This window comes from Wasmannia auropunctata, unplaced genomic scaffold, assembly GCF_000956235.1.
Source record: "Wasmannia auropunctata unplaced genomic scaffold, wasmannia.A_1.0 LD335205.1, whole genome shotgun sequence".
Classification (NCBI taxonomy): Eukaryota; Metazoa; Arthropoda; class Insecta; order Hymenoptera; family Formicidae; genus Wasmannia; species Wasmannia auropunctata.
Genome location: NW_012027685.1, coordinates 51,126 through 66,004, shown reverse-complemented (window position 1 = coordinate 66,004; position 14,879 = coordinate 51,126). Strand labels below are relative to the sequence as shown.

Sequence of the window (14,879 nt, the reverse complement as noted above, 5' to 3'; positions counted from 1 at the left end):
TTAAATCAGTGCAATTCTGTTAAACTATTACTTCCGCAATTGTCACTGTTATATTATTCTTACTTTATGATAGACGTCAATTTCCATATCATTAGATATTAAGCGAGAGCTATACAAAATCTTCTTTGCATTTTCTCATTATCCTAGCATCTAAGCGTCTCCATGAATATTTATAGCCTTCTCGAATCGACGATGTTTTTAATTTAATGGAGATTGGTAGCGATTGAAAGTCAGAGTTTTCGCAATATTTATGAGAAATTAGGCGGCAACGACGGGATACATACATATACATTATCTCTGTGTAATTATATATAAGGTTTATAATTTAAACAACACGTAACTTCTAGAAACTTTATTTCGCGATCTTTTTTTTAATGTGAAATCGATTTTTCTTTAGTGAAAGTTTGATTAGATCCCGATTTTTCTTCGTAAATATTTCCGAAGCTAATTTAAACGTGTTAGCGCAACTAAGTTTCAATTAAAATATCATCAAAATGACGTCCACTTGAAATTAAATAAAAATCTCGCCATTAATTTTCGCGATGATTGCTTCGCTAACAGAATTGGTTAATCTCAATTGCTCGTCGTTTAAAGTCTATTGTTTTTCCGATATTTTTATTAAGCAAATATTAATTGGATAAACAACCCGCAGTTTCTAAAATTGACAATTAGTTATTTTCGTGCTCTTTCTTAAAAGACAAAGTAAGAAAATAAGAGAGAAAAAAAGATTGAAGCTACACCTGTTTTCTTTTCATATTCATCGACGCATGTCGGCGCATTCGTCGTTCCAACTGATATTATTAGTTTCGTGCCACCCGTTTTCTTGATTACACTCTTAGCAGATATATCTTTATTCGCGCTTTCGTGCCAGCGACACGTCCGAAGTGCTAGTGAGTGTGGGCGGATAATTAGTCATCAATGTCGCGACAGATCATATTTGCACTATAATTATTATACTTAGAGTTTTTAAATCTTTATATATCTATACATATATGTATATCTAAAAATTGTATTTAAAACAATTTGTTTTTTCATGTAAATAATTAATCTTTTTCCATTTTTCTGTTTTATGCGTATAAACTTTAAGTAACTTTGACTTTTTACTTATAGATATTTAATAAATATAATGCAAAAATGTCAGATAGAATAGGTAGAAATACATAAATATACAATTAAAAATTTCTTTTTTATTTATCGACGAAAGTGTCAACGAATAGTTAGATCTATAATAGTTGTCTATAATCAAAATTATAGAAAAGAGTAGAAAATAGAAAAAATTTTTAAATTTAAGATTCTGTACAAAGAATAAAAAAATTTTATGTCTTGCAATAATATTATCTGAATAAGCGCGTATTATCCTCTATAGAGACGATTTTTGTATAATGTTTATTTGTGGTATTGTATAAATTGCACAAATTATACCACAAGTTATCATTAGTGTGGATACATGCACCTTCTACGAGAGCGGAAAAATACGAGTCGAATTTAAGACAGAAAGACGGAAGTGCGCGCCGGTGCTAGGAATAACGGCGTCAAAGCCCTTAACGTCGCAGTACATAACTTATGTAAATGCTTTCTCCGCGGCGAAGGACAACGAAAAGTGGAAAGAAGAAGCCGACCCCCGGCTCCCGTTCGGGAAGCGCTCGCAATTCATCCGTATCTAGATATACACTGCGACGGAGACGGAGGACGGTCAAAGAGCACCTAAAGTTCGCTTAAACGTAGTTTGTACTTCACACACAGTGTGCACGTTTGCTCTCGTGTTTGCAAGACTTCGCTCGTTGCCTTGGAATTGCGATGATCTTTTTGTGCTAAACGCGGCGTGAAAATGAAGTCTGAATCTTAATTGTATGTATATGTATGTGTACGCGCGCGCTCTGAGAATTTCGACCTGTTAGAAAAGCAGAAGTATTCTAGTATTCTGCATATAGCAAAACTGTGGATTAAGTGAAGGTAGCAAAGTATGCATGATTTTTTTTTAAAGAGGCATTATTTTAATATCGCGATCGTATTTCTGTGCTGCAGGTTTCGAACACGCCGAGGCGATGTCCTCGCAAAACAACGGGAGCAGCCTGGACTGCCTCAGTATGATCGTGCAAAGCATCAATGGGCCGTTGCAGTCATCGTCCGAAAGTCACTATTCGTCGCACCACTGAAGTTGCACGGTACCGAGGCTTAATCCTTTCGGATCAGTCTCTTTCCTTGGCTTTTAACGGCGGCGATGTGTGCCATTCGATATTTTAAGTGAATGCACGCACACGATCAAAGACCCGACTGCCTCTCCTCAGAATAATCCTATCGTATCGCGCCGAGCGTTTCGAAAGTCATTGAAGGCGTAATTTCCGTGATTCGCGGATAAGCGAGTGAAAATGAATGATACCTATATCGCCATTGACTCAATAACGAATAATAGCTACTCTACAATGAGAAAGAAAAGAAGAAAAGCCGTGTGTGTTTTTAAACTCTTAAAAAAGCTCCAGAAAAGAAATGCGCGATTTCTGAAACGCTATATAAATTCTAATCGGTATACACGGACGGACTGGCACTCAATTTTTTTGTCGAAACGAGAATTACGCGTTGCGAGCGATTAACGAGTCCAGTGAAAAGCACGCAAATGTAGTATAGGTTTCCGATTGTTACCGGTAAATCTGTGCGAAATATCGGAAGCGCTGTGGAATAGTCAAATATTTTATTTATACCAAAGGAAAGCATCCTAAAGGATAATCTCAGTCTCTCTGCACAAGCGTAATAAGTAACTCGAGATACTGTAGCAGAGACAAAAATTCATAGCAGGGTAAAAATTATTACGCGGCAATTATTTGTTGCAACTTTTTTACGATTATTTTAATTTTAAATATTTATGAAGTGAACGATATCCTATATATATATATATTTAATGCTTTTAATATTATTTTCTAAAGAATGTTTTCAATTTATCTGCTTTTAGGGATATTGATTTATAATAATAAATGTAAAATGCAAAACGAGTGCCAAAAATATTCTTCAAGCTTGTATATTTCTTTTACTTTCCATGTTTTCTTCATGATAAACAAATAAAATTGTCTGTACTTTTCGCTAGATATTTCTGTGCTATTGCAAATGCTTCTTTGCGCTTCTGTCTCTTTGTAATTGTGACATATTGTTGGTATAGATTTTTTTTCAATTCGATTTATAATATTCAAGATTATCTTTCCGCATTTGCATCGTTTTGCATTTCCAGTCTAAAATTATAAACTACAAGTTCCCGATGCGACGAAGAGGAGCCTTTCTGCCTTATGAAAGTTTCGCGCGAGACGTTTGTCTCTCGATATATTCAACAATTTCCGCGGAACAAATCGCCGAATTTTTCATGTGCCTGCAAGCAAGCGTATCAATCATGTAGCACATAAGTGAGCTTCATCGATACCGCGACGGTGTAAATATGTGAAATTATGAAGCAATAAAGAGAGAAACTAATAACTATGAAGAAACTAGAAAAGCTAACTTCTTCTTCTTCCCCCATTTTCGAGACGTTCGCGCTTGCACCAGATTTTACCTTCGTATCCTCTTTAACGAGCTTTCGTCAGATAGCGGGAGTCATTTATCAGACAGCGGACAATTAATCAGCCGGCTAACCATCATCCGCGCTATTAAGGACCACATATTTTAACGCTATGCCTTAGCCGTTACGTGACCATCATACGTGATTAATGAGATATCGGTGTTTGCGAACGTTTCTCGAATATCTAAATTCTTCGTTGATCCTTTCGGTCATTTTCACGTAGATCAAATTCTAACGATCTTCTACGATCCGAAGGAAGAAGGAAACGAATGTCTCACTTCGCGCGCGAATATATCGTTAAAATCGTTTAAAATACATCGGAAAGGCGCCAAGCAGCTTGTTGGAACGACGACGCTTACATTTTCACGATACGACGCCACTTTGGACTCCGCCATCCGAGGAAAACGAAATAAAATGTCAGCTGTCGCGCCATCACTTCCACTCCAAGTGTCGCTTCCTCCGCATTCTTACCTAAACGGAAATCTCGAGTGCCTTGAGTGTCGTAAAAACTCGCTCCCTTTCTATAGCGCGTCGCGAAAAGCTACATCAATAGATATTTACGTTGAACAGCGTAAACTCTCGGTATGTATAAATTTTTATTCAATGTGAATAGATCACCCCGATACTCTGCAAAGCATGATAAATTGTCAAGAATTATAATCATATAACAATTCTGATTTTATAGATATTAAACATTGACATTCTACATTACATGCATTATAAAAAAAAACGTTATAACGTCAATATACATATCTTGATTTCTTATCGTACCATTTTTTTTACAATAAAAATGACCGATAATTTATCATTTAACTTATAGCGAACTAACGTTTTTTTATCTTAGGCCGTGAACAAAATGTAGTAAAACAAAAATTGTATTGAAATTAATTGTATAAATCGTTGGCTACGTCTTAGATTCTGTTGAAAAGTAAATACTCTGCTTTTACCTCCCGTTAAAGCGTTCGCGTTGTTTTCATTGCGTACGACCGTTAAAGTACGATACGTCCTTTGACCGGGTCACCGAGGACTGCCGTGTCACCGAGGACAGCTGAAATTGCCGACGATTTATGAGATACGCACGGAGAGGCGCTCGCTAGCCGTAACACGGGAAATCAGACCGAAGGGATCGCAGTGTGTGTGTGTGTGTGTGTGTGTGTGTGTGCGTGTGTGTGTGAGAGAGAGAGAGAAACCGGACATATCCTACGGCTACAGTAAATCCGAAAACTCTTGTCGGATGCCGTCGCACGGAGCTCCGTCGGAGTATCGGCACGTTTTCAAAACAGAGCACGTCTCACGAGACACATCGAATAGCATCTGCGCACATTCGTCACGCCTCGCTATTAACGGCAATTTTAGAATCGGAGATTCTTATGGGGATTCCTCTTTCTCTCTTTCTTTCCCTGCTTTTCCCATATCCCGTGAAGAGCCCTCATATATATCGCCGATGTTTTACCGCAATGGATCTCCCCCCGCCGAGATCGCTCGGCGCTTCTGAAGGCTTCAGAATGCCCATGTCTCTCTTAAAAGCCACGCCGTGCAAACGGGTCGGTTAATTCACACGAAGCCACGCGCTTCATTATTCGAGCTTTCGCAGCTCCGCTGGGAAGACGCATACAAAAGAAGCGCGGAGATGATTACAATGCAGATGAAAGGGTGTTCTTAACGCTGCAGCTTTTGTGCCCTTCCTCTCGCCGAGCCTGACAATAGCTTTTCAACTAGCTGAAGCACATATCAATTAGTCTCTCGGCAGAGATTACGTCACTTCGACGGTCATGTAGCCACGATCAATGTATTAACGATGCAACTCTGTATACATTTTGTGTTTGAAATGAAACAGCTAGGTATATAACTGCGAAAGAAAAAAAAAAGGAAGAGAAGTAAGTAGTAAAAAAATGTAGGCAGAAACAACGAGAGAATGAGATATTTATAAATTATTGAGTTTGAAATTTTAACAAAATATGAATTAATTGTTTATGAAAGCATTACTGGTATACGGAGATGAGCGCAGTTATGTAAATAGATTAGCAGAAATTATGGACCATGCACCCGCGGCATTTGGTCGCTCGCATAAATTAAATTTCCAGCGAATTCGAGATTATCTTCCTTGAAATCGGTCATTTGTCACCCACCATCGCCAAGTATCGCCAGGCAGTGGTCGCCGGTTGTTCGTGCGACTATTTGTTCGCACGGCTGTTTCTTTAACACGCATCCATTTCCCGGTCCGCGTCGAATTTCAAAGCGCTCGCCCCCTGTCCTTCCCTTTGGCCAAGTAATCACGCGCGGAAGCTTTCACTGTGCGCTTAATACGCCGGAAAGCGTTTTCCAGATGCTCTCCCTCGTAAAGCATCTCGAGACACGACCGACACGTTTGTTTCGCGCGACGTGTCTCCCCCGGTCCCGCAGATACACGTCCGCTTCCGTAATGCACAATAACGTTGTAATTACTTATTTAATCCATTGAATGGGATCACTATACCGACGGGATATCTGGCTTAAAGGAATTCTGCCAAGCATTTACAATCTAGTTCTCCCTCGAGGAATTTATATCTGCTTCAACTCTTATACCGGTAGACATGAATCTATTGGGGCAATTCTACCGAAACTAAAGATGAATTAAAAGGCTTCCTGTAACCGAATCTTTAAAAATCTACGAATTTTAGAATAAAGTATATTACATCCGTTAAATTGTCAATTATTATTAATTATAAGTTTCTAAAATATAAATACATTAATTTATTTTATATATATATATATATATATATATATATACTATATTATATAATTGAAAATAGGAGCAAACAAAATTTTAGTGCTTTCCAAAATCAATTCTTGCTTTTTTAATTAATCGGAGCAATTGTGATATTAGCTATAAATACACGTAATTAAATTTAACATTTTTATTAAATTAAGATGCAAAGATGAAAAGATTCTCTGTGAATTATTATTTGATAAACTAAGAAGAATAATAGTCAGCGAAATTAGAAATCTGCGATTCATAGCTCAGAAGCACACAAATATAATTTTAACATCGTTCTCATAGTTTATTTGACTTACCGAAAACCGTGTTTCCCCGATACCACACAGCGCCTGCAGCATTCTAACACGAAACATGCAGATAGTTGCAGAGCTAACGTATATTGCAACACAATGACACGTCAAGCTCTCAACTTCGGCGCAACATCTGTTGACCCCCTGCGGCGCGCGACCCTTTAGACTCCTCTCGGGAACTTCGATATCTCTCGAGGGTCCCTCCGTAACAAGTGCGCACTCCACCACCACCCACCGTGAAGATGAACCGATGTATCGGAAGTGCAAGAAGAATAGAAGGCCGTCAGTTTACGGAAGATTGTCGAGCAACACGGTATGCAAACGTTTACATAATAGGAGTTTCAATTTTTTCTTTAATAAATATGAAAGACGTAAACACGTATTTCTGCATTATTTTAATTTCTTTATTTGTTTCAACGTAAATTATGTTGTAAATTATAAGCTCAGAGATTCATATATTCTTTGTATAAAACTTAAGAAACTTACAAAGATATAAAGTCAAGACATTAAATTTTTTATATCGTTTTATTTAAAAAATGTGAATGCGATTCTTTTTGATTTCATGAGAAATATACATATTTCTCGTTGAAATAGTTTTAAAAAAGCTAGCTATAAAATAAATGTCTGAAAACTTTCTTTAATAAAATTTTGTTTATTTAAAAGAAATTTAATAATGTTATAATATCCGCGAAGGCTTCTTTGATATAAATAAATCAACAGTCTTTCCAAAAGCAGTAAATAATTCTCAATAAAAAGAAGATATTTTGTATGTTTCGTCATTTTATTAATAAGAGAAGTCAATAAACATTTAAAAAAATGAGACTATATATATATTGCAATTTTTTGTAAGCTATATTGCACGATTGTTTGCGGAAGCTTCGTTGACAACGATAAAATAAATTACATAAACATTTTTAAAATTTACAAAATGATATTTTTAGATCTCAGCAAATAACTGTAATTAGGGGGAAAGCAACAAAACATATACGGGAGTTACCCAACATTAGCCAAAAATATCCATGTCGCGGGTGTAAGAATAGTTTGGGACGACATAAATATTTTCGGAGTTACTGACCCGTCAAAACTCTCTCCTGAACTTCGTTGAGCGGTTGAGACCTATGTATCGATGTCTTATGTGAGCTTCCGAAAAACAGATTCCAATTTTGATTTTATATGATTTTACATATACATGTACACACACACACACACACACATATATATGTGTATGTATGTATGTACATGTACACGCATATATTTAAATTATTCTATTTTGGACATATCTACTTAATAACATTTAAAAGTAAAGAAAATTTTTATGTGTCCTTAATTAAATTTCAGTGATACGAAAAGTTAAGCTTTAGAGATATGACAAGATGATAGAATTTCATTATTTATTTAATTTTAAGTGAGCATTAATTAATATTTTATTTAAAAGTTATTTTTTAAAATATTAAATGTTAAAAAGATATAAATTTGTAAAGATAATTTTTGAAAAATTAATTTACCATAATTTCTCAATGTTCTGAACACTATCACAATTGAAAAGTTTTAAAATTTAGAAATTTGTGATTGACAATTATTTTAATTTGTAAGCAATGTATGTACGAATATTTTACATCTTGTAATAGACTAGATTTATGTCTGTTAACTTTTATGTCTTTTTATTAAAGAGTTAAATTTTTAATTTAAACTTGCTTCCGAGAAACTTGCGAATTTTATATATAAGCGAGTGAGTATGTTTAATCATAAATTTCCACTTGATTAAATTTATTTGACAAGATTTATTAAATTTATGGTTTTTAATTTAAATTAGATGATTTTTCTTGTTAATTGCTTGAAACATTTCTAGATAGTTTTGAGATTTTCATAAATTTTCATGAATTAATTTTAATCTATCTTTAATCGTACATTTAAGATCTGCAATTGTAATATGCGACACACTCTAGTAAATCATTTTTTAAGCGTTTATTAAATTTTAATGTACGTAAACACATAATAATATATAATTTGTTTGTTTCAAGATTTTGGAAAGAAATCGCACTTCATATAAAATTGCAAAAATTATTAAATAAATAAATATATATTATATATATATTTATTTGTTAATTGAATATATTATAATTGAATATTATATTTGTTAATTGAATATATTAATTATACATATTTATTTATTGTACATATAGATTATTAAAATAATTTTTGTGATTGGAAAATATGCTAAATTGCAAATAGAAAATCAATGTTTGATTAATCTGTCAATGTTTGAAAAATCAAGGATTTGCTCACAATAAAACCTTTAATGTAATTAATACTTTAAGATAAAAGATAAAATTATGTAAATTTAGTTATATTACTATTATTAAAAGTGTTTGAAATTTCACAAATATTCAAGATATTCGAGGTTCTCGAGGTAGCGTTACAATCGTCATAACGAACGTTACCAACACGGAAGATTCCACGCTTCATTCAAACATTGTGTACATTTTCTTATGTTAGTATTTTTTCTACATAGACTTCGCGCGGTAAGCCAAGCTTACGAATTGGCGGAATTTTCCAAAACATTGCGAAGGTATGCGAATGGGGGTAGGTCGTATAATTGCCATGCGATGGATCGGCGCTCACTCTTCGGTATACCGTTCACGAGTGCGGACGTCGCCATCATGTCTGAATTAGTATTCGCAGCAGCAGCAGGTCTGCAGAACTTTTATAAAAGTTAGATTTTTCAATAAGACATTTATAGCATACAAGTGGAAATTTGTGATTGAACATACTCACTCGCTTATATATATAAAATTCGCAAATTTCTCGCAAGCAAGTTTAAAAATTTAACTCTTTAATAAGAAGACATGAAAATTAATAGACATAAGAATGGAAGAAACGGTGGCACTGATTAAGTCGTGCATAATTTCGAAGAAAGGCGGCGTACCAGTTGCAGATCTAAATTGTGAGTATTATTATTCTATTTTTATATAATTTTAATTTATAAAGAAAATATACATATGATGTACGAGAGAGAAAGAAAGAGAGAAAGAAAGAGAGAAAGAGAGACAGAGCGAGAATATTTATTGTTAATATTAGCTATTAAATAAAGTTATTAAACATATTTTATTAATTTTCTTTACATATTATTAGTAACTTAGATTCTACAATTTTAAAAATCTTTGATATAAATGTCTTGTGCTAATATACGCGTAAATTACTTTTAAGTGAAATTTATGAATTCCTTGAAAATAAATTAATCACAAGCTTATTTCTTTAAGATTAAGTTAGAGTATTGTTAAAATAAAATGTAAAATTATTTTAATAGCAAAATGCTTTTTATTATTTAAATTGTTTGATGAAAAATTATTCAGATCTATGATTTTATCGTTCTGGATTTATAAATTTAAGAATAAAAGAATGCTGCTTTTGCAGATGAATTTCAAGCTCTCGTCGGAGAATCTATTCCGTATCGTAGATTGGGATTTTCGAGTCTCCGTGCATTTTTGCAGACCATCGATGGTTTGGAGACAACTTGGAACAATTATGGAGATCCGATATTAAAGATAAATGATTCTAAGATCTCTCATATTGGTAGACTTATACACAAGCAAAAAGTAGATTATTCAAAGACGAGAGTACGTTTATGGCAATTTATAGCATAAAGTCTACACAATAATTACATAAATCGAAAAAATTAAGCTGCAATAATAATTCTTTATTTTAGAACAAATATTACAAACAATTTATGCATAATGATGGCACAAATCTTAGATACAGTAACGATGAGCGCAGAGAAAAGAACAGATTAATTAATAATAACAATCGCGCCAACAGACGAAACCAAGCTTTCGCTCATCGTCGTGATCCAAATCTATTTGGAACCAGTAAGATATTCAGCCATAATTTGAATTTGAAGAAATAATAATATTTTACATTTCACGAAATTTTATTTAGTTTAATTTTTGCTTTTGCTCTCAGGAACATTCCTCTATTATAATATTTCAAAATTGTATTGTTAGTTTTTCTTATTTATAACAATTCTTTATTTTATATTTTTGTTTAACGCTGTATTTCACAATTTAAGATTATAATTTCATTGTAACATAAGTTATTCGAAATAAAATCAGGGCCAGTGATATACAAAAGAGACATTTTTTAAATAAATAAATTTATTTATATTAGATGGCGCTTATAAAAATAGAGACTTTTTATATGGAGTAGAAGAAAATCATTATCCGGTAGTGATAGAAACGAATGAAGTGAAAAAGCATGTGAGTGTACAGTAAAACTTAAATTTTTGCTGCGTCAAGTGAAATTTTCAGATAATTACAAAATATCTAATGTTTTATATTAATTATATTAGGACAGCATATACGAACCTATCGCAAACGATCGACAGTTAATTGGCGACGACTTTTTCCTACAACTTGCAATACGAAATCTTCATCTTCCCATTTGGAGATACAAGGGTATACAATAAAAATTTTCTTTACAAAGTTTCCAGCAAGTTCTGTTTGTAGTAAAATTCACGCGGCTTTGTTAAAATTCTTATTTCTATTCGACTTAAAAGAAAATAACTTTTTCATTTATTTAATTAAAATTATTGTTGCTTTATCAAAGTAGTTAATGTGCAATAAGAAAGTGAAAATACGGTAACATTTAAGGTGGAAAATAAATATGTTACAAGATGAGATAATAAAAGCTGTGGATTTTGTATTCTATCTTACAGATAGCTTAGCATTGAACTGCGGTTTGTGTACCTCCGGACAGACCATTAGCGGTTGTACTCGGGCTTTGAGGAATATTAGTACTATCTCCAATCGTGTCGTGATCCTGCTTGGCTCGGTTGATGTTTACAACGTAAGTTTATTTGGCATTGCTCTATCCTCGCCGTGTACGCATACCACGCAGCTAAACACGTATCGAGAAATAAATTAATTATATTTAATATCAACTTGTGCTTACCTGAATATCAGACAAAAATTACAATGTACAGAAAGCCTTTGAATAAACATAAATTTATTAATTTATTTGCATTTGTAAAGTACAACGTATTAGATTTTCACAAAATATTCGATTCTCTTCAGAACGCCACTTGCGAGGAAATGATATACGATATGACGGAACTCTTGCAAGTTCTCCGGTCTAAATTTCATCTTTCAAACGAGGCCATTACTATCTGCACTCTTCCACCTATGGCCAATCTCAGCATCTACGCTCATAAGGAACAAAGCATGGCGTTTCTTTCCTTCAACAATTGGATAAGATCTCTGGCGGATGATCCGTCTAAAAGAGATTCCTCTTTTATCAAATTTCCTGTAATAGATTTATATGAAAAGTTCTGCTTTGACGACACGTACGTCACAAACTACGACTGGTTTCAAACGTAAGTAACACCAAGTGACCTAGTTTCCAACTTGTTCTATTATACTTTCCTTTTATCAGTTTAACATTTTCATGTATTTCAAATTGATTATTTCTTTAACTTTCAAAACGTTAAAAAGTTATCGAATTTTAAACATTTAATTTCGCATTTGAATTTTGACTTTGATTACGGAAAAATTTAATGTTAAAAGAAAGGCTTTATTGAAAAACAAATTCTATAAACTGTTAATAATAATTCTAATAAACACTAATAAATATGATTTTGCATATATTAATTTTTCATGTATAATAATTTTGTATTTCTCATACAACATTTTTTTGGTTAATTTTTAGCCAAGCCCGTAGAGTGTCCGGCACTAAACATTCTTATGTGCTATGGAACATGATAGGACGAAAGCGAGCTATGAGCCTCATCTGCGAAGAGAAAGACGCGGATCAATCCGGAAGTCCCAGCTCAATGTCGATGCAATGAGTTAACTGGGATCTTCCGTTATATACATATACATTGATAAACCGCTGTATAAGGAAAGAAGCAGAACGGTACACCATGGAAAGCCTTATTCGTCGTTTTACGGCGGAGAACGCTTTATTGAGGATTCTTCTTAGGTTTACCCTCCCGCTTCCTTCGTAGACGTGTTTAAATACCGCAAACAAGTCCAGATTACGCTTATTATATCAGTCTATTCTATTTACGAAGAAAAAAAAGTTGTATAACGTTGTATAAAGTTCTACGCTGTTCGAATCAATCGCTTCATTTGCGTGTAATCGAACAGCCGTTTTGCGCGAGAGATTAGTTCAACGAACAATAACCGGATATATGGCCCTATACCTTTATTACAAAGATAACTAAGAAGCAGGGCAAAGTAATACATATGTATTTGTATACACAATGTGTACAAATGTAGTTTAAATATCTTTGTTTTCAAATCGACTAGCCAATCGTCGAATTTAATTTTGTTTGTTTGTGTCTCAAGGAAATGGCCGTTAACGCAGACTTTTACGAAGTAAATTAATAATATCAGATATTTTCGAATTCGAAGCGGAGTAACTTAACATCAGAGTAAAAGGGGAGAATGTATGAAGATATAAAGATAAATGCAATAATAGTAATTTATTTTTAAATAATAATACAATTATTGAAAATTTTGACATGTTTGGCGAGGGACAGCGAAAAAAATTATCTCGAAAGCGGGACGTCTGATCACATTAAATATTAAGATCTTCTATTTGTGACTTAAACTTTATCCGCTTCACGGTAACGAACAGCAAATGATTAAACGACACTTCAATCATAAGCTCGTGTTTAAATATTACAAAAGTATAGTGCATTTTTATAATTAAATGCGGGTAATTTAAAAATGACACACATACTTTTCTTAATTTTTCGTCATAAACGGAATACGAGCGAACTTTAATCGCGTTCCTTGCCACGTGTTCAAGATTAACATTTCTGCGATTACATAATTCCCATGTAGATTTGATTAATTACAAATATTCGAAAATTCTAATCTAAAAATTTTTATAAATTTAAGTTAAAATAGCAACCAAATATCAATGTAAGAAATTCATAAATTTTTCGGTTTCTAAGATTAACATTTCTGCGATTACATAATTCCCATGTAAATTTTATTATGTACAAATATTCGAAAATTCTGATCTTAACACTTTTATAAACTTAAGTTTAAATAGCAATTAAATATCAATGTAAGAGATTCATAAATTTTTCTATCTGTTTTGAAATGTGTTAAAATTATTACAGATTTAATTAAAATCAGTCATTTCCAATATTATTAAATTAACGGTCGTATTTCATGAAACATGTTCAAATAAAATTTAATGAATTATAATTACGTGATATATAAACTCTTACAATAAGAAATTAATTAATTATGAGAAGGAATTATTTATAGAGGTGCAGTCACGTATTTCGAATCTTTGTGTGTGTGTGTATGTAAATTATTTAATTGTTCAAAGTATTAACTTTTATTATATATATTATATTTAAGGTACATTAGCGTTTTATATGTAATCAATATATTTAATACATGCAAGCAAGTTTACAAAATACAATGTTAAATTAAAAAGAAATTGAATGGTAAATTAATTTCATGGTTAAATGAAATTTAATTACTTAAATGTAATTATTATTAAAATGCCAAATTTCAATTGTAAAGAAAATATATGAAATGGCAAAATAATTGATTTTTAAAATCAATTCTTTGATTAAGGCTTAAGAAGAATAATCTTCATAATTTAAAAGTTGGAATATTTTTAGTACGAAATTTATAAACTAGCAAACAAAAATGTAGGGCGTGTTCAAATTAATCTTGAATAATTTTAGAAAGGAATGCGAGAGGTCTTTTAGCGGAAAGAAAATGTATGTTATTGATGCAATTAGACGTGCAATAAAAGAATTGCGATAGTAATTAATAGAAGAATGTAAATAATAAACTAATAATAATGATGAATAACGCTAGCGTAAATCTATATAAGTATCTATTTGTAATTTTGATAATGTATATGATGAATAAATAGACGCGCGTCAAATTGTAATGTGGTGCTCGTATTGTGATCAATAAATCATAATACATATAATTCAATTCTCTTCTTCTTTTATAAAGCGCATTTTAGACAATTTGTAATTTCGCGTTAGAGATAAATTTTTATTCATAACCATTATTTAAGAAAATAATTTGAGAAACTGAATCAAAACACGAAGCTAAATCTAATTAAAATTTAGAAACAAGATCTTTTCTTAAATATAAAATTTTAAGGTTTTATATAGTGATCGCTAAGATTAATTAATAGATAGATAAATATTTACTTCGGTCCCCTTAGGGTTACAAATCCTTATTCCTACTTAATATACTTATCGCTATTTAAAAACTAACACCTTAAATCTAATTTATTCCTAGTTTACAAC

The 14,879-nt window shown here is 32.5% G+C and overlaps 1 protein-coding gene and 1 long non-coding RNA gene across 2 annotated transcripts; both read left to right on the top strand.

Moving 5' to 3' along the window:
- Positions 1-1,756: 1,756 nt before the first annotated feature.
- On the top strand, positions 1,757-3,470 carry LOC105457585. The gene is made up of 2 exons (XR_975416.1): positions 1,757-1,953; positions 2,026-3,470. It is a non-coding gene; the product is annotated as an uncharacterized LOC105457585 (long non-coding RNA).
- A 5,718-nt stretch (positions 3,471-9,188) lies between these two features.
- Positions 9,189-13,561, top strand: LOC105457584. Its single transcript, XM_011702329.1, has 8 exons — positions 9,189-9,533; positions 10,004-10,206; positions 10,296-10,455; positions 10,754-10,842; positions 10,935-11,040; positions 11,301-11,431; positions 11,659-11,957; positions 12,290-13,561. Exons 1-8 carry the CDS (start codon positions 9,458-9,460, stop codon positions 12,426-12,428), a joined length of 1,203 nt encoding a protein of 400 aa, XP_011700631.1. The 5' UTR covers positions 9,189-9,457; the 3' UTR covers positions 12,429-13,561.
- Positions 13,562-14,879: the final 1,318 nt, after the last annotated feature.